We start from the raw sequence: 23,292 nt of genomic DNA on the forward strand, positions 1-23,292 counted from the left end.
GCATTCGGCTCCTCCTCCCATCTTCCTAAACAATCAACGATCACCCAATTGCTCGCCAAAATGACTGCTCTACGATTTGTCAGATCGGTAAATAAGAGACATGCCCGTCATGTTTATGAAATAACTGCTGACCACTGTATTTGTCTAGGTGTGGGAGTCCTTTCGGGCTAATTCGGGCCTAGAGCCTCGGTAGGTGATGCAATCATGTTTTGGTCCAGCAGTCGCTGACGATTCTGGAAATGGCATAGACTGTTGAATAATGTGGGTGTGAGTGACTATACTGCTCAACATGTATGCTAATATCTCCGTCTAGCTCCAAGTCACAGCCGCCAGGCCGGGAACAGTCAACTTTGAGCTTGACATCCGGAAGGAACACACTGTATGTTCCCCAAGTACCATTTGCTTCTAACGTTGCAATTCGCATGTCAATATGTTTGTCAACCAATCTGTATACATGGTACTGACATGCCTAGAACCGATTGAACATCCTCCATGGCGGCACAATTGCTAGCATGGGTAAGTCCAATTTCTTCCATGCGGTGACCTGCCAACTCATAACTCAAATAGTTGACCTCGGTGGCTCCTTGGCCGTGGCATCTCGTGGCCTGTTTGCGACGGGCGTGTCCACCGATTTGAACGGTAATCCTATACCCGGAGACATATTTATGTACCTGAAGACGAATTCTAACTGTCATTTCAACAGTCACCTATCTCAGCTCTGGCGGCAAGATTGGAGACAGGATCCTGGCGGTATGTCTGCTCTCTCATCCTGATGCTGAGATCTAGATCTTTACTGACTAACCCATTCTCAGGAGGTGACATGCGACAAGTGTATGTCGTCCAACTACATTGCATGTCCTCAGCTAACATCTGACAGTTGGCAAAACTCTTGCCTATACCTCAATCAAGTTTACCAATGCCAAGGGGGAAATTGTTGCCCGGGGAAGCCACACCAAGTGCGTATTAATGATTATCTTCTTGGATTGTTCGTGCCAGAAATCTAATAGATACACGCGCGCACAGATATGTCACCCTGGCATGGAGAGACCCGCAGAACATTGTGGAGGAAATCAGCAAGGAGCAATAATCATGTATGATAGGGAAATCTCATGACGAAAAGAAAAGACCCTCCGACAGAACCATAAAAGGAACAATCAATCATAACTCAAGATCGTGAGGGCGAAAAAGGATATGGCAATTCCTCTGCCAGTCGTCAAAGTCCTCGGCCATTGCACATCCTGTTAAAATATTGCTCCATCCGTACTTGGCATCAGAATGGTTATGATACCCATTTCCCATCACCATCTGCTCCAGATCCTGTGCCGAGGGCCGGAATTCATCATCTTCATCATCCTCATCATACTCATCATACTCATCACCAGAACCCCACGGATCTTCCCCAGGATTGCAAGGAAGATAGACTTGGAAACTTTTAAGACGGAGATAGATGAGCGGATTGATGAGTTTGAGGCAATGTGTCTGGAACCTGGCCCTTTCCAACCACGGGTTGAACTCCCACCGGTCGTCGAGCCAGTAATGCCTTCCGATCACCCAACTGTGAGACATATCGACCGTGACATGGAGACGTGCAGGAATGCTGAGCTTCACTTTCTCGACGGTTTCTTGCCACAGCTTGTAAGTGCCTTCTTGTTCCCAGATCCGCACGCATTGCCAGTCGAAGACAAATTGCACGGAGCGCAAATGCTTCAGAGCATTCACGGGGAGAAAATCAATAAAGGGTGACAAGGGCTTGTGCAGGCGCAATGAGTACGGAGCATCTGTGCATGCCGAATAGGGAAGCAGCTTGAAGTGATTCATTGAATAGAAGATCCGCATCGCCATGTCATGCATATCTCGGTTAGCAAGGAACATAGAGAGAGGAAAGCGCCAGCATGAACATTGACGGGCCAAGATGTACTTTTCGTCACTAAATTGCCAACAACAGCGATCGCGCACAGACAGGCAAGTTGAGCAATGGTTGTGGTTTCTGTTGAGGTGATCCCACCTAAACCCATTTGTCGGAGTCCAGACGAGGTCATAGGGTGACACAAGGTCAGTGTGATGAAGGATCCGCTCTTGAAGTTCAAGGGGCAGATCTCCATACCGAAATGGCTGGATGGTCTCGGTTGAATGCGAGCGACCCGTCAATTGCATAGCAATGTCGCGCCCCAGCGGATATAATAGACGATCTAGCCTTTCGTTGAAAGAGGGGTGCAGACGAATAGCGAAACTGGCTAAAGTCGGTAGTTTCATAAGAGGCTTCAGCAACTGCTCGGCGATGCCTCTACCGTTCACATCACATATGACCGAGAGCTGAAGGCGAGAGTCTTCGATGTGACGGCTTAGGTGCTTGCAAGTGTATCTCCACTCGTCCTTGAGAATTCGTGGAATCTTGGACCGGAGGGGAGGGCCGATCCGCGAGCAAACGAAGTAGTGGTCCCAGACCCATGCGTTGTAAAGGCAATCACTGCTATTTTGAAGGGTAATCTGGAGGGACTTCATGCATGCGAGGGTGCTTGGACGAAGCTGGCGGAGCGCCGACAGACCACCTGGAAGATTGAGAGAGATCTGGAACGCGTTCTCGGAGTAGAACAACAAGGTTGCTTCCTGAGAAATAGCCCTCGAGGTATGAAGAAGTTGCACAGGTATGGACTGATGTCTGATCAGAGTTGGGAGCTCGCAGGTGCAGAAACGGCGAAGGCGAGGGTAGAATCTCCAGGGGTGATTCTGGGGAGCGAGATTATTGATGCTACAGTAGTGACCGTCTGTCATGGACGGATAGAAGCATCGGCATATATCAGAAGGGGAATCGTACGCCACGGACAACAAATTAACCGGTCCCTCTTTGGCAGACATAGGGTTCAAGTCAATGGGCCCATGCTGAAAAAGTCCTGCCTGGAGGTAAACCCGCAGGCGCACATTGTCTGGTAGACCCAGAAAGTTGAAGCTGCCGTGGGATGTCTGGGAGGGAGAAGGCGTGCCCTCAATGTGAGTCCGGTGTTCCATGGTGACAGTACGCACCGAGAGAGAGCGTTGGTTGAAGATCAAAAGGAAGAACGGAAGAATCTGTCGGAACAAGGTGAGGGTGAGGAGAGATGGTCGAGTCGAAAGCGAATAGAAGGAGTGATGAAAAAGAGATTGACGGCTGGAGTGGGCGTTGCAAGATGGAGGATGGAGGATGAAGATGGCTTAGTGAGGAGAATGGGATTAACTATGAGTGCCATGAAATTGTTTATCTACCAATTTAAAACCGTAAAACCGAAATAGTGAAATATTCGAAACAGAGAAACCGGCTTGCGATCCAGGTCCCACGACAAAAAGACCACCTCCATAGTATCAAGATCAAGTTGAGGGACCGTTTTGACAAACTCACAACCGCGCAGGCTCAAATTGACAATTTTCGAGGTCTATCCCCAGATGTTTCTTGACCAAATGGTTTTTTCCCAGCACTTGCAGAGGCGTCCCCGTTCCCTTTGTAGACCAACCAGTTTATCCAGGCTTGAAACCCTTTTCCTGCATCAGATTTGTTAGTCTTGCTCAAACCCTCATGTCCCACGTCCACGAGACAATTCTGGGCACGACTGAGCGCAGCACACATCCGCTGTTGATCTTGAATAAATCAAAGGCTAACATCTCCCCCCGGGCGAGTAGTTGAAACAATAACAAGGGAACTTTCGTTCCCTTGCGATGCGTTAATGCTCTTGATTTGGATTTGCTATAGCCTAGCTTTCCGGGGATCAACTCAGTGAGGACTCGCCGTTCCCCACTGTAAAAGAAGAGTATCATGATTTTGTCCTGTGGACAATTTTTTCCCAACGATGTGCTCTACCAGTTCGATGTAACTGACATATTCTGAATTTACCGGAGACGCCCCTCCCTGAAGCCTCAGCAATGTTGCATTCGCGATTGACACGAAAGGGGAACATTCCAGCCTGTCTGTCATATATTCTAACAGACGTCTTCGGTTCAGGAAGCGCAAGAGACCCCTGCTCGTGCTCTATTTCACTAGAGTTCACTTGAGCTTCCAAAGCTGCGTAGAAGATTTCATTGGTCGATTTCATATCGAATGAATAGACCGAGGACGGGAGAATCAGTGGAAACCGCTAATCTCTGTTGAACTGAGAGGCGTAGGCTCGCAGTGAAGATTCGACCTCTCGAAGAAGATCAATCACTTTGATAGCTTCATAATGACGTCCATTTATGAAGGTGATGGGGCCAGTCGCATAGAAGCCAAAGATGTCCATAGTTTCTGTGTAACAAGGTCTCTCTTGCGGGTCGTCGGGCCATTTCAATTCCCGTCGTCGGTGATGCACCTGGATATTTCGATTGTTCAAAGGAAGAATCTGGTCAATCGTTGCGAAGGTCTTTTCTTGCGACAGGTACCGACGTTATACAAAGGAAACGGCAAATACGTTGGTATGCTCATTCTGCTCATGCGGGACCAGTTTTCGGTTATTAGATTATGACGGACACGAGGCAGCATGATCAAGTCAAGACAAGAGATCGCAAGTTTCGTGAATCATTGAGTATCTGTATATGTCCGGCATCAAGTGTCTGGATGGTCGATGCGGGTATGTCGAATCCGAAGCAATAAGGAACAGTTCTGTGACCCTAAGAGATTTCACATGCCTCATTAGTTTCGTATCCCTGGCAATCATTCCCGGCTACCGCTCCGAGTGTGACAGGCTTCAGGCTCGCGTTGATCAGTCTTGATGAGAAAGTGGTTATATCTCCCCTGGTTTGATTGTTAAGAAAGCCCCTCAAACTGTCTGCAGCCCAAACTGTCCAGCTCACAGTCAGATCGTGAATGAGAGAGACAGGGTCAGATTTACTTGGCACATCAGACACAGATTTCTGTCGGGGAGAGCGCTTGAACTCAAAGGATAGTCGAAAATGAAGAATCTCGGTCCAGCCCAGAGAAGAAGAGGAGAAAGTTGGAGGGGAGAAAGGTTGGTAGGGAAAGAGAGGAAGAGGAAAGAGAGAAGAAAAGGGTTGAAATAAACGAGACAAAGCAAAGGAAGCGAGTGTAAGGTCTCAAAGGCAGCAGGCGAATAGTACAATAGGAGCAAATAGTAAAGAATGTGAGGTCCAAAGGCAGCAGTGGCAATGAAAGGTACATTGAACAGTCACTCCACCACAGTGTCAAACCGGAACCTTTCACTAACCTCTTCTCCCTGTTCACAACATGCTGGCGGACCGAAGATAAGGTCCCCGAAAACGGATGCTGCCTACGGCACCACGGATAATATCATCATTGTTGTTGTCACCTTGAATATCATGAGATACTCTCATGTATATTGGTCTCAGCTATACCAAAATCAGAGACTGAAGTAAACGGGTAAAAATGGTGATAAGATATAGACTACACATTTGTCTAATAAATGGAGTGTACCATTATGTATGACCTTTGAAAAAGGCCGGGAATTCAAGGCAAGCGCGGACAGGGCGCTAACCCGGTCAGGCAATCAGCTCTCCGAAGTCGCGTTCTATAGATGACGAGTCCATACTTCAGATGACTGTTTGGCCTAGTAAGTATTTGCACCATGATTACGTTCCGAGCCGACGGCAAATTCAACGCAGCCTAGCGCGACTAAGCCATGTTGGGTAAGAGCCTGCCCGAACCATAGCAGAGCGAACCGACGTCTTTCTCTTCTGACATTTCCTTTTAATAACCATCCTTCCCTAGAAACGTTGACAAAATCCACCTTTTTAAATCATGGCTTCAGCAGAGACGCACAAGGTTTTCTTGATATTAGAAATTCTTCAACTAATCCTGCTCAAAACGGATATACGCCCTTTGCTTACGTCGGCTCAAAGGGTCTGCCATAAATGGCACGATCTGATCCAGGACTCCCCCGACTTACAAGCCGCTCTATTTTTCAAGCCCGTTAGATACAACCTACCGCGCGGGATACAGGGCATTCGCAACCCTTTATTGGAGGAATGTATATGGCCATGGTTTTATGCAAGACAAGCGCGTGAATTCAACCCACCCCCAGTAGAAGGAGGGACGGAGATACCTCAGATCAATCCTCAGAGCGACCGCCGCTTTCTACGGAGCAAGGCAAGCTGGCAGCTAATGTTATTTCAGCAACCTCCTCGGTCGTGCATTGGGTTTGTGGAGAAAGACGGATGGGTTGTTGATGGTCCAGCATACACCGAAGTGAAGGTCCAACCGAAGGGAGACTTTTTACGAATAATGGACGTGGTTAAACCAAGATATAAGCATGTACGGGGACACTTTCACCCTCTACTAGTAGAAGGAATACTCTGGCTTGGGGACGGTTCTACACCACACCACGATCCCCGCGTCCGCCTTTCGCGCCCGGTTGAACAAGAGAGATATGGAGAAATTCAGTTGAATCAGGTGGCGTACGCTACCTCAATATATCTACGGGACTGTGATGTTGTTTTTTTCACTCGGGAATGCAGGTACCTTCGAGACCATTATAACAGTGGGCTTACAGCTATGACCGCACATAACTGGCTCTATCAACTTGGAACGAGCCTCGTGCCTGAGCAGACTTCTATCCCAATGCCGGTGACCTAGCTTTGTGAGGAAGTCAAAACAGAATGCAGATGCTAAGTACAAGGAGAGAATGAACTTTGCTATGCTTGCTATATCTATTGTGCTCATTCAACAGAACTTGCTACATCTTCTATTATATACAGTCAACTAAGACGTATCTATCTTGCACGAAGGAGTACTAGAATATCGAACTTGAGCTTCATATAGTAAACCTAGGCATTCAAGACAAGATAACCAACATAAATTAAGGAATGAGAGCTTATCTCCATCATGATGAAGAGTGAGAGTAGGATTTCAATCTCTCCTACTTTTTCTCGCTTAGTTGTACCCAACTCTAGTGCTCGATAGGATTAATGAGAAAAGGGTACAAGGAGTGGCGAAGAGGTTACGCTCTGAGTTCAAAGCATATGACCATGCCCATACCGAAAAGCTAGTTCTCTCAAAGCTTGCAAGGATTAACCTAGATAAAGTAACCCGATATACGAGATTCCTCGCTATCACAGACGATGTAGTTGACTAGATAATCGAGGACCAAAGGTAAACAAAAGTAGGGACTCGTATTTAAAGCCAGATCACTCATTAGTATTGCTGTGCACACTGTCAAAGTAAGTTCAAAAGATTGCACAACCACCCTACCCTACTAGGTAGCCACTGCTTACATTCCCAGACGTAGAATTATCATACAAGATCCTCATCCTCGTCAAGACCCTCTTCGTCACCATCAAGCATAGCCTCGTCAATGGTCACTTGGCCTTCACCCATGGCCTTGACCTTTGCCTGCGTCATCTCGAACACGTACTGCCCGAGATGCTCGACGCTTTCCATCGGCGTGCCCTCCACGGTCGTGTCCAGGGTCCGCGTGGTTGGGAACATCTCGTTCGGGACGAGCATCAGCTTATCTGGGCGCTGGAAGAGACGGTCAAAAGCGGGTTTGAGCTCGTAGCAGGATTCAAAGACTTCGCGGCGGCCGAGGATGTAGAGACCCAGTCGCGCTCGGGAGAGAGCGACGGTTAGACGGCGGGCGTCGCGCAGGTAGCCGACTGTCCGGGTGCGGGTGAGGGAAAGGAGCACGTCTGTAGATGGTTAGTTCGTTCAAGAGATTAGAATGAAGGGCGAGAAACTTACAGTCATTCTGCTCTCCCTGGTACCTGTCAACAGTGGTCACGATCTTGGGCATGCCAAACAAGGAATTCTTAGCGCAGCGATGGTTCAGCACATCGCGAATCAAAGCCGTCTGGCCTGCGTAAGTAGACAGGATCGAGATCTTCGCGGCCGGGTAGCCCAAAAGACGCATGTACTGATACAAGGCGACGGTGTACTCGGCCTCGCCCAGGTTCTGAATGAAGTGAGGTGTCGGCTCTCGCTCACCGTTGCCCTGGTAGTCCGGAACATTGATGAACTGATAGTCAAACTGGAAGCCCGGGTTGGCCAGCGAGAACTCCGGTGCAGTTTCAACCACTGGGAGATCACCCAGCTCCTTATATCGCCAGCGGAAGAGATCGGCGATGTCGGGCCTGGCGCGCCCTTGCTTGTCCAATGTAATGGTCGGAACACCTAGACGTGCCAGACGCAGGAAGAGACTCTGCTCAAAGTGGGCGTACTGGCGGAACGCGAGGTTCTGGATAATGGGAGAGTTCTGATAGTGATCACCGCAGAGAACAACGCGCTTCAAAGGGAGTTCACCGTTCTTCATGTTCTGAAGAGCGGTGGGGATGAAGCTCTCGACCTCGGTGATTTGTGCGGCCTCTTCCATGACGACATTGTCGTAGTGGAAGCCAAGGTCAGCGATCTCCTGGCGCCGCATGGCTGCGTGGGTGGAGGTCATTGCAATGATCCGTGCCTCCTTGATCAGAAGGTAGTTCGCTTTGTCCCGGGGTTGGCGTAGGATCTCAAATGGACGGATATCCTCGAGCTCGGAGAAGATGCGAGCAATGTGCCGTTGACAACCTGCAGCGACATCGAGCGTCGCCTCTTTCGAAGCAGCCAGGTCAAACAGAGGTTGCGGAGCAGTCGAGAAATACGATTGGAATGGGAACGAAGCGACAAGCTCTTCATTCGAGACAGTCTCAGAACCAGCTTGATCCCAGAACTTAGCCCAAGCTGGTTGGATATAGACCGTATTGAAGTAGCCGGCCGTCTCGCAGGAATTGCCATGTGCGCCTTCTGCCCCAATCGAAGCTGCTAGTCGCATCACCTCCGTGAGGTAGTAGTTGCGATTGTCGAGGAAGGACTCGACTCGACCATACTTGCTGTAGCTGGTTTCGGTGTCCAACTCCTCCTCACCATGACCCAGTCGCAGTAGATGGCGCGCGTCGATGTCGAGAGCGATGATCTTCTGAAATAGTTGGTTGAGTGCCTGATTGCTGTGCGCAATAAGCAGAGTGCGTTCAGTGGGGAAATTATGGTAGATATTGTTGATGATCTGTGTTGCAACATCCGTCTTGCCAGTACCGGGTGGCCCCACAATGACAGTAAGACCAGGCTGTGTCCCAGACGCGATTGCTTCCACCTGCGCAGGCGTGAAGCGTACTGTGTTAATTTTGGGGGCATCAACCGGGTAAGGACCGGGATTAGGCGGCTTGTATGTAGAAACGCGCACGGTGCTCGGTTCCTGTTGCGCCTGCTCGGCCTGTCCTCGTCGTCGCTTTTTCGACAGACTAGTATCATCCACTGCTGGTTGGTTGTCGACGTATTCGAGGACGTAAGGAGGACCAAAACTCGAAGTCTCTTGGCCTGACGGTTCAATAATCTTGCCCGGGAAGCTCTCAACCAAGTGCGACCAATCTAACAGAGTGTCACGGAAATCAATGCGATCTAGGCGGTTTGGCAGCTGAGTGTATTGAGCACTGGAAGGATCGCCATATCCCAGGAAGATGTCCTGAAGCCACGAGGGCAGTGTCATGTCACAGACGATGAGCTTTTGCATGGTTTCCAGAATCGACTTGAAGTTGTTCTCCCGACCCTTTCTCCGGGCAACAACGTTGATCAAAGGATAGATATCTGGCTTGCCATGCTGCTGACGATCCTTGTCAGAGGTAAAAGCAGAGGCATCCAGGTTGACCAGCAACCTCCTCAGCCGCGGTCTAGAATTGTATCCATTGCTCTGGCCAGCCTGCGTCTGCCGCAATGGACGACCTTGTTCATCAAGCACCTGCACAATTTCCGCTGTTCGAAGGTGGGTCATACGTGGGCCATCCGTTTCCTGGCCGAGTTGCGCAGGGGACTCTGTCTGCACAGCCATTAGGTAGACGACATCATCTGGTCGCAGAGAATCCCATTCTTTGCGCACATGATCGGCCAGTCTACCCACCTCGATGGCGATTTCAGCGCGGACAAAAGCTGGGTTTGTGGAGCCGACTTTTGCCGGCGCAACCTCAATAATGGCAGGTTTGGAAATGGGGATTGCCATACGAGAAAACCCCTGGAATTCCAAGCTACCATCCCGGTTTGCACGGGGCTGCATTCGCTTGACAATGGCTTCCATGTCCTTACGGATCTGGAAAAATGCCTCTGAGCGATATAGAAGAAACGAGCGCCAAAGGAAGTCCCCAAGACTTAGGTATTGGAGATTCAACTTCGGGATGGCAAGCGGGCGTGATCCATCGTATGTCTCGTTCCTCAGCAGGGCCAGGTCGTAAAGATTTTCTTCTGTGGGAACAATGCTCAGTCGTGAAGCAGCTTCCTGGAAGGTGGGCTTTCGTTCATAGAGTGACAACAAAACTTCGAGGAACAAATGGCGGCGGGGATCGACGTTCGCCGACTTGGGATAGTTGGTTCGGAAGCCAAGATGTGAACAGAGACTCTCAAGCTCCGACTCCTCCAACGACGATAGCTGCCCTTCCAGTTCCGATCGCTGATCGACAGATCCTAGGTTAGACAGTGCCAGAATCATGAGTTTGTCCTTGAAAAACTTCATCGAAGTTCGCTGCAAATGCGCCAGCTCTTGGCAGTGCCTGTCATACACTGCTTGGGGAGACAGGGCCTCGCCGGAGTAATCATCGATGGCGAAGTAAACAAAGTGCTGGAGAAGATTGTAGAAATCGCGCAACAAAGCGTTCTCGGCGGCTCGGTATAAACCCGACAGCCGAATAACGGGGAGAAGATTGAGGTCCTTCACCAGCGTATTGACGTAGCGCCGAGTGGGAAGCTGGCTCTCGAGATCGACCAGCAGCTCGAGGAATCGCTCGCAATATAACACGTTATCCTTTTGGTCCTTTTCGGGACCATTCAGTTTTTGCATAAAGTCCAGTAGCATCGTATACAGCCATGATCGCTCAAACCGCATCTTCGATTGCGCTGTTTCGTCTCCCGCATCATATCGCTTGCCTGCCGCGCGCCACGCCTTTTTCAACATCGGCGCCTTGGAAATAACACGGTCCCGGGCGTCATCGCTGGCTAGATTGTGCCAGATCGAGATGGAAACGAGGGGCGCACATTCTTTCCGGATCAGGACATTTTCGAGGGACTGGAAAGCGCCGATGATGAACGAGATGATTGCGAGCCGAGATTGGGCGGGCAGTGATTGATCAATGCTCATTGACAGGATCCGATGGAACAGGCTTGAAAAATCGTCCGCGCGGTCGGAAAAGATGTCTGTCTTCCGTTAGCTACCGCCATCACTTCCGGACCCATTGGCGCGTCCACTCACCCCATATCGGCAGATGCTCGCGATTCTTGACACTGACGATCAGCGCGATCAGGAGCACATGGTCATTGGAAGCGTCTTCGGTGTAGGTGGGCCAGAGGAATCTTGCACGCGATCGGTTAGCCATGTAGCCCAGAGGACGGATTGCCGGAGGGAAAGGGAGATCTGCCATACTTCTCTAGAATATTCAAGTTCTCCAGAATCAGCAGTGAGCGCGTGTTGAAGCCCTCCTCTTGTAAGGGCAGCCACAGCTGCTTGTGGATGACATCGGGTTTGGCCTTGCGGACTTTGGTGTCCAACCAGTGCGCCTTGGCCAGCTTCACCCAGGGGCTATCGTCGCGGAAATCCACGACGGCCGGTCGGGAATCCAGACTCTGCGCCATGGCAGAGTGAGTGGTCTGGGTGTGGTCGAGAGCGAAAGACAAGGGACGCGCAAGTCGGAAGGATCGAAGTGAATAACGATGGAAGCTCCAGCTTTTTTCGAAGTCTTGGCTTGCCGAGCCGCATGCCCCGTCTCCCTTCTTCTCTTTCATCCACTTTCTTTCCTCCGTCTCCCCACCTCTCTTCCCTCTCCCTCATCCTCCGACAGCGCCATGGATGTGGACGCTGTGCAGGTTTACCGGAAACTGGTCGACAGTCTCCTGGACCGCGCCGCGCAAGTCAAGCCGGACCAGCACATCGAGCCTCCGCTGACCGAAACACTCCTGGGCGACGCGATCTGGCATGTTTCCGGGCCGGACGAGGATATTGTCAAGCAGCTGAACCAGCAGACCCAGCTTGCTGCTGTAGAAATCGCCTTTCGCGAGAGGTTCTATCGCGTTCTGGTGAGAAGCTTCCCTGGACTGTTGCAACTTTACTCCGACTAACTGTTGCATCGCTACACAGGCGTCTACCTCAATCGACGAACCTGCTTTCATTCAGATCTGGAATCTCCTCGATATCGTCTCCATTTTCTCTGACAACGGTCAGTGCAGCAGCCCTGATCGACGCGCCATCACTAACTTCTTTCAGAACAATGCGAACCAGGTCTGATCTTCTGGCTTATTGAGGAACTCCTCGACAGCCAGACCATTGACGGCTGTCGCAAGGTGTTTGACTATCTAGAGTCGCGACGAGAACGAAACACAGCGGTGCGTGACGGACTTTGCCTTGATTATGGTGCTCTAACTAACTTGCGCAAAGAAACATTTCAAACAGAAGAGCCTGATTATTCTCAGATCATGCAACGAGCTTCTGCGCAGGTTGTCCCGTGCGGAAGATACAGTATTCTGCGGTCGAGTGTTCATCTTCCTCTTTCAGAGCTTCCCGCTGGGAGATAAGAGTTCCGTCAATCTTCGGGGCGAGTTCCATACCGAAAATGTGACCAACTTCGACGAAATTACGGAAGAGGCCGCCGCGGACGCAACCGAGGAAGACACAGCAATGAGTGAGGCCAAGGAAGCTTCTGCAGAGGGGCAGGCAGAAGAAGCGGAAGAGCCTCCGCAAATCCCAAAGGTTGTTGTGTCTACGAGCAAGGACAAGAAGTCCGAGACTGTTGATCTGAACGCGCTGTATCCGCTGTTCTGGAGTCTGCAGTCCTATTTTTCAGCCCCGACCAAAATGTTCGATCCTGAACGTTTCACGTCCTTCAAGACCGGGCTCGAAGCCACATTATCTGCTTTCAAGAATATCAAACCCGATCTCGAACAGGGTACGGCCCGGGTCTCTGAAGAGGCTCGGAGATCCAGCAAGCGGAAGCGTTCCACGGATGATGTTGAGATTGCGAGCAGCTTCAACCCGAAATATCTGACGAGTCGAGATCTATTTGACCTCGAAATCAGCGACACTGCATTCAGAAGACACGTTCTTGTCCAGGCACTCATCCTTATCGACTTCATGCTTTCTCTTACGCCCAAATCCAAAGGCCAGCTTTCGGATCTGCCGAACAAGTCAGTCCTCTACGGGTTTATCCTGAATGAGGACGATGCCAAATGGGCAATGCGGATGAGGAAGCGAATCGAGGAGTATTTGCAGGACGGGGCGGGTGGCAAGTTCTACTATCGTATGGTGGACACCGTGCTGTCCAGGGACAAGAATTGGGTGCGCTGGAAGGCTGAGGGCTGTCCACTGATCGAAAGGCCCGCCGTCTCGGTGGAAGACTACCTTGCTTCTCGCGAGCATGCCCTCAAGGCCTACGCTAACAAGCGTCTTCGTCCTTCTCCCATGGGAGCTCTTGATCTCAAGTTTCTTTCCGATGGCGAGTCGTTGGCCAATTTGGAGCGGCTCAAGGAATCAGACCGATACTCCGTTCCCGCGGCGGATTCGTTCATGATGAGCATTATGGATGACGAAATGGACATGGACATGGCGCAGACCAAAGAGGAGAAAGACAGTGCGGAACAGTCCAAGGCAAGCAAAGCCTGGCGAATCCTTCGTCTCTCTGCGAAGACCAAACTCGCTGCCTTCGAGAAGATCGAGGACGGCAAGAACCTAAAGATTTTGTTTGAGAGCCCTCCGGCACCAGATACCACAGCCCAGCCTGGTGACGACATCGCGAATGACTCGGAAGCCACTCCCCAGGCGACTGAGAGCACTGTGCAAGGCTCATCCCAACCTCCTCAAGATCAAGATCTGGCTCAGAGCACAGAAGCACCAGGAGAATTGGTCGAGGACAAAAATGTCATCGGTGATGTGAAACAGGAAGCGAGCGGCCCCGAGGCTGAGGACACGAACGAGGAAACCCCTATCGCTCCTGGCGCCTCGGATGATGGCCCCAAGGAGAGCCTGGCAACATGAGCAATCGAACTGCGGTCTTGCTGCTATTGCGGCATATTCATGCCCTGGCCTGTTTTGTTCCGGAATCCCGGGAATATTCCCCCAATGGACTTCAATGCATGTGGTCCGACCTGCAATTTCGCCGGAATGCCGAAACACCTTCATGCATCGATATCACGGCGCTACAGTGTAACACCAAACAGTGACAGCCGTTTTGGGACAGCTGCGTCAATTCTGAGGATCTGTGTCCTTCATCTGTCGCCCAGGAGGATCTCGTTCAAGACAAGTTCTCTGAATTGTATTGATCGGTCTGCGATCACCAACAGATGTGTCACCATGAACACATCCAGTCACCTAAATCGTGAATCTGTTCGAGGAGAAACGAACCGACTCCTTCGCACCCCCCGGGCTGGAGGAGCATTCGATAGACCCGGAGAAATGGTATCGATGGGACTAGTGCGGCCCCTACGGTGTTGAATTAGCTACCGACGTGGAGCTCAAGATTTATTAGCTGATCGGCAACTCTAATGCATACCTCATACGGCCTAACGGAGGGTTCCTGCATATGGACAGGGCGGCGTAGATGTTACCGTAGGGTAGGATTTATTATTATTCGTTATTTTCTCTCCAGAGACAGAAATCCCGCCGAAGATTCTGGACGGTGATTACAGTGGCATGGCTGGGGCACCGACCCGTCGCAGCCATGTTTCAGTCTCCAACACGACTAGGGCCCGATTCAGCGGCCGAGAGCGACAGAGGATCGAGCTATCCTCACCTCTACCGCGTCTCTGGGAGAAACTATTGGGGGAGAATTAGACAACCGAACTTGCAGTAGTCTTTGGCCCCCCCTCCCGGCGGCGTAAGCGATTGTAAGCAACCCCTGTGCCCTACCTACACTACATGCTGACGCTGCTGCGGGTTCGTCAATAGTGTGCAGTAGTCAGGTTTGAGGGTTCGAGGGAAAAAAAAAAAAAAAAAAGGAACAAAAAAAAAGGGAAACAAAAAAACGCACTGATCGCATGGGGTACAGCTCCCGATTGTAGCGCCGGCGGCCAACGGGGAAGTATGGGTCGGTGGAACCCCTAGCCAGTCGACGCTATACAAGAGATGGAAGGAGACATGACTGGTATGCAGTCAATCTCTCCTGTAACCGTGGAATGAATGATAACGGCGTCGCTGTCTGCGCTATCAACCCGCGTCTGCGATCGGGTTGATCCGCCACAGACGCTGGTTGTCAGAAAACAAAATGATGGACACGATCTGCAGGCCTTTTTGGCTATCTCTCGGCCCATTTTGCCGATTTCTCATGCGGATCAATGTACATTTCCTAAGCCAAGAGATCGGCTTGCGTCAGCCCCGCTGGCACACTACGGTCCGGAGTCCGTTGCGATCAGATTCGCCTATGACGACGTCTGCATACGAACACAAGAAAGTGCGCGATTTGAAAGGGCCTTGTGTTCTTGGCGATTTCGAAATTAAAGTTCGAAGGCGTCTGTCTGTCTGTTTCCAGTCTCACGTTTTGTGGGATGTGAGATCGATCTAGTTTAGCCCCCGCAAGAATGCCTAGGGAAGGAAGGAATAATGAAGAATAATAATGAACGAATTCAAGGATAGTACATAGTAATGGACCCAACGGATCCTTCCCGTGTGAGCAAAAGGCAGAGTACTGAAATCGATCTTCTGAATATCTGTTAGTTTCGGCCGGGAATGTCTGTTGTGAGTTTAACTCTTCCGAGTTTCCTGCGAGAGACCAGTTGTACCAGGGCAAGTCTCCAGTTTGCTCCACGCTGGTATATTTTCTAGTTAGCAGGCGTCCGTCCGAGGCAAGTATATTGAATCCCATTTCCGCTGTTGCCTGGGTTCGTTAAGGTTTGGTGTTGCCCGAATCCTACGCTATGTAGACGATCTTTGATTTTTGGTGTGCATGCCAACCTCACTACATCTTTTGAACAATCGGAGACGATATGCAATGGAATAATGAACAACAAGTGGGACTCCCGGCTCTGGACTCAATTGTGCCCAAAAAATTTGCCCCAGTGTTATCCTTCCCGCACGAATGGTAGAACATTCCATCACAGCCAAACATCGTGACCCACCTTGGTTCCCACCCTCACCTCGCCAGAATTTCTTCAACTTTCAGACTCGTCGTATCTGCGGTTCCTAGTGTGCAATTGGAAACGACGACATCTTGTCGTCGGCCGCCCGCAACAGTCCTTTGCACTGGAGCCTTCATTTCAGCAGGACGCCTCCTGTGACTCGGGATGTTTCATAGTTCCTCAGTGTGGAGATTCCAGGGGAGCTTCAACCCCTCCGGTGGGGGTCTCCTTGAGACAGGCCACCGATCCATGGACAGGGCCATCCGGGCCCCGAAAGACCTTGTCGACGCCGTGGTTGGCGTTGACGTCGGGTCAAAGCAATCTCTGATACCCTGGGTTTACGCGCATGGTCCGCCTGGTGGTCTTTCCTGAAACGGGCGCTGGCGCCCTTCCGACTACAGTTGTAGTTAGGCCTCGCACTACTGAAGGGTCTACTGCAGGAGGCTCTACAGAGTTGACCGTCCATTCCGACACCATTGTTCATGTTTTGTTGTTGGACATGGTCTGGCAAAATGACGCATTCGGTGGGACGATGTTGCCCCGTCTCAGCTTGGATGGCCTCTGATCACATCCCACTCTTGCCCATGAGTGGACAACACTGACCATGGATGATCGCGGGGCTTGACTCTTGTCTGGTCATCCACATCGGCTAAGCCGCCAGCCCTCCACGCATGACTGTTGGCTCGCATCATTCCGAAGGCATCCACCTGGTCAATCGACCGTGGCGGGCAGGCCGCTGAGTGGCTGCACGCCTTCTTTCTTCCTTGATCGATGGGCCCGAGGGCCTGGCGTCTTAGGCTTAACGCTGATGGAGCCCAGAAAGGGCCACTAGGCACAGCCGGCAGGCCTTCCACATGGATGAGTCCCGGCCGGTGAGCAAGGGTCTGGCAGTCTCTGCTTGCAACGGTTGGCTGGTGGCCCATGCAGGAATCGAACATCGGGGCCTCGATGACTCCTGCGGATGCACCATACAGATCAGGGCGCACGTCGGGTCCCACGTCGGAGATTTTTCTTGTCCTGAACAACGGGTAGTGGACGCCCCATGGCGTCGACCGCAGTATACACCCTATCTACCGGGAGTCGGCTAGGTGAAGGTCCAATCTGTGCACAGCTGGAGGAATGCAAGCTATCATGTTTAGACCGGATATGACGGGGGGCTGGGCTCAGCTGCCACATCCACCTCGCCACAGATCCAACCCCAAGGTGGGTGCGTCTTTTTTTGTAGTCCTGGTCGTGGAGATTCGGGTTTACGCTCTTTGAAGTGGCTGTGGCACGTACACTGTGCCTTATTCGACGCCCGACTGCTCAATCCTACTATTGTACATGACGATCAAGACGTATGTGGACACAGGATCGAGGCTACATCTGACAATCCTGGGGGGATGATTTGATACTCTCACTCACACTCTTGCCCGTGGCTTTGATTCTAGACTACTCCGTATCGAGCGCCCTGCCTCCTTCGTGTAGATCGGGTCCCGCTTGTCTTTAGCGCGCACGATGTCTTTTGATCTCGTTCTAGTCTTGTTCTTCCCCCTCTTAATCCTGGGCCCACTTCTCAACACAGTCCGTAGAGCTGGGAGCATTAGCCGTTGGTCGTCCACCGCGGGTCTCCATTCCTTGTTTTTTTGACTTTTGCCCATGCATCCGTGACCGTTACGATCGTTGATAAGATCGTCTGGAGCAAATCCTAGAGAGGGTACAGCATCACTACTATCAACAACATTCTCATAAAGTGCCGGTTCACTATCCAACACAGAAATTACTTGGTATTCTGTATACTGGTGATTCCTGGGTGGCTAACACACTGGTGGACCCTGGGGGTTATTGCGGCCGTCCGTTTAATATCCCAACCCGACGACTATTTCCACAACCTCCGCCCTGTGCCTCGCTTGAGCCAGAGTTGGTTATTATTCTTCGGCACGGGAGCCTCGATCTTCTCTCTTTCCCGCTGGATCTCGGATCACCCGGTCCAGTCCAGTCCAAGCACCACTTTATCTGGTTGCGGTGGATGCTTCTTTCAGCGAGCGACTGCCGACCTGCGTAACGATCATCAGCAGCGCCGGCCAGCAACGAAACAACATCAGCTCTAGAGACGCTGGCCAGACCTTTTTCCCGTTTCCTTCTGCTGTTGGACTCTCCTGACATCGTGGGTGGTTTTTCCCTGATACGCTTCGTTTGGCGCCCAGGAGAACCCGGCCTGCGTCTTATTCGGCCCTCAGCCTTTATCCTCTCAAGCTTGTTTCATTATTGCAGAGAACGCCCTGCTTTCCTGGGAAAGCGCCCCAGTGCCTTAGATCAGACCCACCTGCGTCTCATTTCGGGGAAGGACTTTAGTGCTCCTTTGCTCTCTTTTGCTGTCCTCGTCGTTTGACGCGTTGCGTCTGGCGGATCGGCATCTCATTCCTACTACTCGTTGTTGTCAATCTATACCCTCTCCTGGCGAAAAGAAGGGCGAAAATCAACACTACGATGTCAGTCGGAGGACCTTGTCTATGGGTTCCTTCTCTATCCTCGCCGATCACCTCAAACCATCTATCTGCGGTCACATCGCATCTTCCCACGGCTTCTCGGGACAGTAACAACCCGGGAAGCAAGACGATATCTCTGCGGTATCCTCTGTCTAGGAAAGAAGAGACAAAGGTCCCTACCGGCGAGATGCAGCCTGCTGGTTCAGGCTTTAGGGCTGAGAATGCCTTGAGCGTGGCCGACATTACGATTCCCCGGGAGGGAGAGATCACCCAGCAGCATCAGAGACTGAAAGAGGGCCGAGTTAAAATAGAAATTTCCCGTGCCAACGAGCAGCGCCTGGCGATTCCTCAACAGCTGGCAGGTACCAGTGATTTTGACGGGACGATGGACGGGCTTGAGGACTTGAAGGAAGAAGAAAAGGAGGAGGAGGAGGAGGATGACCATGAATCTACCGTCAGTCCTTCTGATGAAAGGGGTGGCGATGGAGTACGCAAAGCGTCATATCTGGAAAAGAAGAAGATGAAGCGGTTCCGGTAGGCCATTCAATCTTCTGGATCGAAACTCAAACGCTGACCCAGTATGACAGCTTAACCCATAACCAGACTCGTTTCCTGATGAGCGAGTTTACTCGGCAAGCGCATCCAGACGCTGCTCATCGAGACCGTCTGTCGCGAGAGATTCCCGGCTTGACGCCGCGTCAGGTCCAAGTGTGGTTTCAAAACAGGTAACTTCCTTCCTCAACTCTGTCTCTGTCTCTTTCCTAACGAACCACTTCCCTACAAGACGAGCCAAATTGAAGCGTCTTACTACCAACGACCGCGAGAGAATGCTCAAATCCCGAGCGCTACCCGACGACTTCGACACCACGAAAGTCCTTCGCACGCCTTTCGAAAGTAATTCGGCCGGCGGCACGCCAGTTGCGTCCCCACAGACATACGGCGCACCGAACCCAGACTTTGGTGGTTTGCGGGCATTGCGCACCGACTCCGTACAGCGGCCAAATGAAGACGAATACCTTATTTCACCACTCAGCTCTGCCTCGACGGCAGGCACGTACATGTCTTCTCGAACGGACCTGTCCCAGTCCAACATGATTTTCAGCCGACCATCTGCGTCGGCGTCCATGTCTGACTTGCATCGAACGATCCGTACCGACTACCCAACCACGAGGTCCAGCAGTCTATCAGACGCAGCCGCTCATCCCTCGCCTTTTCATTCCAGTTATCAACTACACAACCGCTTCTCTGCTGCAGGTGCTCAAGCTTCCAGCCACCCAACCATACCCTATGTCCGACGGCCGATGGACTACGGCATGCCGAGACATCCAGGGGCCATGCCCTCAGCATACGATCCGCCCCAGTTTGAGGGTTCGGTTTCACCGACAGACTCACAGGGTGCACAAGTACCATACGACATGAATAATCTAGGTTAGTCCTTTGTCCTTGTTCCCGAGGCTGCAAGCCCTAACTAACATGACTGGTAAATCAGGTTCGCAGCCTCAAAGCTACCAGGCACATCTGGGCATGAACCCGCAAGTGGCGCCGACAGCAAGACAGTTGTCTACATTTCCCGTCTCTGCGGCCCCGGACTATCGACAGTTCTCCTATGATCCCTCCTCTTCCTCCTCCGCTTCGGGCCCGATGGCCGGTATTCCCTACACCCAGAGCAACTCCTCGAACCTGAGTCTGCCCGGGTCATTCGCCTCTTCTGATTCCGTCCCTGCGACCCACGATCAGTTGCAGACCATTGACTCCTTGAGGAGCAAGTATAGCAACCCGTCGTCTTTCAACTACACCAACTATCTCCAGCAATGACATACAACCCCTGCGACAGCATCTGGCATGGGTATACCAAGCGTCGTGTTTAATCGTAATTGTTTCTTCAGCGTGGCTGCCTTCTTCGCTTTTTCCGTGTGTTATTTATCATTTACCTCTTTTAACTCTCGTGGTCCACTGTCGTTAAAATACCATGTTTGTGGCGGTTGTTCTCTGGGTCTGTGGTCGAGTCCTGTTATAGTTACCAATACCATTGCATTATTCATCTTTTTCTCAAATTCCAGGATAAACAACAGGCCACGTTCGCAAAGGCGAATCAGCGTCCGTCCAAAGGTAATGGTCCGTAAAAGTCACGTGCTTGACCACGATCAACCAATCAGCGTGCAGGTATTAGTGATCTCAGTGACGCAGACGGTCATGCCCTGGCCAGTATAAATCCAACTGCTTGTCCTGTTCTCCTTCCTTTCTCAATTATTCCATCATTCCACCCTTGAAATCTTCAAATTCACTCCCAAAATCAATCAACCAATCCGTCAAAATGGTCCACCCATCGTCCACCTGCTGCAAGACCTCCCAGGACGGGAGCTGCGTCTGCGCCGCCCAGGCCAAGTGCTCGTGTGGCAAGGAGAATGCCCTCCACTGCACCTGCAACAAGTCCTCTACTGAGAATGACGTGGCTGGTCCTCGGTGCTCGTGCCGTATGTTTTCCTGCTGTCATCCAAGCGAGCCTGTATAACTAACCCTCTATCTAGGAGCTCGTCCCGCTGGCCAGTGCACCTGTGAACGGTCCGCCAGCGAGAACCAGCCCGTGCAGGGCGAGACGTGTGCCTGCGGCAGCCGGCCTTCTGGTGAGTTTTCAATCAACCAGACAGATCGAGAGGTGGTTTCTGACTTTTGTGGGTAGCATCTTGCACATGTGAGAAGGCGAGCGCGATCGAGTCAGCGCTTGAGCAGGATTTCACCACCCGCGCTTAGGTGATTTGAGCAATTTCGGCGTTGAACGTGATGCTTCATTTCTTTCCTATTGGGTTTTGCTATTTTGTTCATTGGGAGGGTGGCGTCAAGGGTGATGATTGCATTCTTTCCATGGCTACCAATTGACCAGGAAATATTGCCGTACTGAGCTTTTTTTATGAGAATTGATATCCCATTGCAATTGCTTAAATTATATGTTACTACCTGGTTCGTTGAACTATAGGTGTAAATGTGGAGATATATATCTTGACTCTCCCTCCCGTATCGATATGCGCATACACCCGGTTATAGGGACTCATCTTAAGGTTTGCTCCAAGACCTTGCACAAGTTAACTCAGACTATGATCACAACGCTAAGTGACGGTAAAACAGACACCGAAATGGCTACCTTGACACTATTTCAGAGCCCAATTGCCCAAACCTCAAGAATCAAGCAATCGTATTCAAGATGAAGCATGGAAACATATGGATTATGACAAGAAGAAACAACTAATTGACTTGATATTAATCGACGCGTGTTTTGGCAGGTCCTTCCGCTCTTCCCGTGAACATATGACACCCATTTTCGGAATATTAGACCATAACGAACCCCTGAAAAGTAACACATGAGACCAAGATTTTACAAACTTTTACATGGAATCGCTTTTCTGGTCAGCATATGCGTGCATCATGGAAGATGGCAGGCATATGCTGCGTCTTTAGCAGACGGTGATGAATAGACCAAGACTGGAGGCAGGTTAGCTGGTGCTGAATAGAAATGCATAGACACCGAGAGCAAAGAACTTACGGAGGGGGGTTGAAGTCTTCGAAGAACTTGAGATTAGTGCTGCCAGCATTCTTCATCTCGAAGGCAACAGTCTGGCCAGCGGGGCACGAGAAGGTCGAGACCACAAATGTGTTACCAGGTGAGATAGTGATATCACCTAGGTCCTGGGCGACAGAGGGTGCATTATTAAAGGTAGTTGAGCTAGAAGCAGCCCCGGATAGTCTAGCAATATCGACCTTGCCATCACCGCTGAGGGTGAAGGACGAGGTTTGGAGATCGGCCTGCTGGGGGAACGAGAAGACTAGGCTGCAGGTTTTGCCGGAATCGGACGAGGGGATGTCGAAGTTGAAGATGCTTGAGATAGTTGAGGTCACCTCGCCGTTGAACTGAGTGCCAGCTGCGGTTCCGGGAGACGCTGAATTGATAGGGACGATTAGGTGTGGGAACTCAAAGTTGCCTTGCGACAAGGTGGAGGGACAGCTAGTGCTAGCGGACGAGGTGGTTTTGGTAGAGGTAGGGGCGAAGCATGCGTTGGCTGTTAATTCGACATTCATGCACTGGCCGAGAGGGGTGCTTTCGGTGGTATGGATGTTCATGCCACCGTTCTGGCCAGTCTGGCAGGCGATGAAGGTAGGGCTTCCGTTGAACTCCAGCATGCCAGTGGAGCTAATAGAGAAACCCGAGGTAGGAGTAGCACCCACATCACACTGGAACTGAGTGGTGGGTGCTAGGTCATTTGTTAGCTTCCAAGGTTTCCTTCAATGCCTATATAGTATATCACTCACGGGTTAGAATACAGCCACGGCCACTGCCATCGGTGATTGAGCCATCTGAGCTGATACAAAACTGTGCAGGAGGCAGAGTCTGGTCACCGATACGGTTTTGTCCATCGCTTAGCTGGCCGACAGGGCCGGAGGGGCTGTTAAGCTGGAAGCAGCAACTACCGCCGCGGCCAACGAGAGCATGAGTGCCAGCAGCAAAAGCCGCGAGGGTGACGAAGCCCTTCATGTTCATGATTGAGACCGAAGAGGACTTAATAGTATAGTGACTTTAAGAAACTCGTCTTTGAGGAAATTGTGAATAGCTTAGATCCTGGGGTTTGGAAATGGACTGGCAGGAAGCAGTGACGGCATACTTATACCGAGGAGGAGCAGCAGTTACTGTTTTACTTCGTATAGCAAATGCTTGTAAGCCTGGACTAATCGGATGTGGGTGTTAGAGTAGACGTCATTCAAAACTGAGGTCCGAATACGATGATTCCTGGGACCTATCAGCGGGACCAT

At 51.2% G+C, this 23,292-nt stretch overlaps 7 protein-coding genes across 7 annotated transcripts; 4 read left to right on the forward strand and 3 right to left on the reverse strand.

Annotated features, from left to right (window-relative positions):
• Positions 1 to 60: 60 nt before the first annotated feature.
• Positions 61 to 1,087, forward strand: N7474_010608 (PaaI family thioesterase; the record flags this gene model as incomplete). Its single annotated transcript, XM_057202018.1, has 10 exons — positions 61 to 87; positions 149 to 189; positions 249 to 267; positions 314 to 379; positions 474 to 516; positions 568 to 639; positions 704 to 750; positions 813 to 831; positions 878 to 956; positions 1,024 to 1,087. The coding sequence occupies 10 exons, from the start codon at positions 61 to 63 to the stop codon at positions 1,085 to 1,087; spliced, it is 477 nt and encodes a 158-aa protein (XP_057048289.1).
• A 71-nt stretch (positions 1,088 to 1,158) lies between these two features.
• N7474_010609 (uncharacterized protein) lies at positions 1,159 to 3,006 on the reverse strand (the record flags this gene model as incomplete). The annotated part of the gene is made up of 1 exon (XM_057202019.1): positions 1,159 to 3,006. One exon carries the CDS (start codon positions 3,004 to 3,006, stop codon positions 1,159 to 1,161), a length of 1,848 nt encoding a protein of 615 aa, XP_057048290.1.
• Positions 3,007 to 7,207: 4,201 nt separating this feature from the next.
• N7474_010610 (RNA helicase aquarius) lies at positions 7,208 to 11,557 on the reverse strand (the record flags this gene model as incomplete). The annotated part of the gene is made up of 4 exons (XM_057202020.1): positions 7,208 to 7,569; positions 7,655 to 11,122; positions 11,178 to 11,278; positions 11,349 to 11,557. 4 exons carry the CDS (start codon positions 11,555 to 11,557, stop codon positions 7,208 to 7,210), a joined length of 4,140 nt encoding a protein of 1,379 aa, XP_057048291.1.
• A 210-nt stretch (positions 11,558 to 11,767) lies between these two features.
• Positions 11,768 to 13,949, forward strand: N7474_010611 (THO complex subunit THO1/HPR1; the record flags this gene model as incomplete). Its single annotated transcript, XM_057202021.1, has 4 exons — positions 11,768 to 11,998; positions 12,060 to 12,138; positions 12,186 to 12,304; positions 12,357 to 13,949. The coding sequence occupies 4 exons, from the start codon at positions 11,768 to 11,770 to the stop codon at positions 13,947 to 13,949; spliced, it is 2,022 nt and encodes a 673-aa protein (XP_057048292.1).
• Positions 13,950 to 18,493: 4,544 nt separating this feature from the next.
• On the forward strand, positions 18,494 to 20,307 carry N7474_010612 (homeobox domain-containing protein; the record flags this gene model as incomplete). The annotated part of the gene is made up of 4 exons (XM_057202022.1): positions 18,494 to 19,026; positions 19,080 to 19,217; positions 19,277 to 19,920; positions 19,982 to 20,307. The coding sequence occupies 4 exons, from the start codon at positions 18,494 to 18,496 to the stop codon at positions 20,305 to 20,307; spliced, it is 1,641 nt and encodes a 546-aa protein (XP_057048293.1).
• A 499-nt stretch (positions 20,308 to 20,806) lies between these two features.
• N7474_010613 (putative copper resistance protein Crd2) lies at positions 20,807 to 21,243 on the forward strand (the record flags this gene model as incomplete). Its single annotated transcript, XM_057202023.1, has 3 exons — positions 20,807 to 20,966; positions 21,021 to 21,116; positions 21,173 to 21,243. The coding sequence occupies 3 exons, from the start codon at positions 20,807 to 20,809 to the stop codon at positions 21,241 to 21,243; spliced, it is 327 nt and encodes a 108-aa protein (XP_057048294.1).
• Positions 21,244 to 22,026: 783 nt separating this feature from the next.
• N7474_010614 (uncharacterized protein) lies at positions 22,027 to 23,017 on the reverse strand (the record flags this gene model as incomplete). Its single annotated transcript, XM_057202024.1, has 2 exons — positions 22,027 to 22,736; positions 22,795 to 23,017. 2 exons carry the CDS (start codon positions 23,015 to 23,017, stop codon positions 22,027 to 22,029), a joined length of 933 nt encoding a protein of 310 aa, XP_057048295.1.
• Between the last annotated feature and the right edge of the window lie 275 nt (positions 23,018 to 23,292).

This window comes from Penicillium riverlandense (assembly GCF_028828495.1).
Source record: "Penicillium riverlandense strain IBT 135883 chromosome Unknown utg000009l_segment0_segment0, whole genome shotgun sequence".
NCBI lineage: Eukaryota > Fungi > Ascomycota > Eurotiomycetes > Eurotiales > Aspergillaceae > Penicillium > Penicillium riverlandense.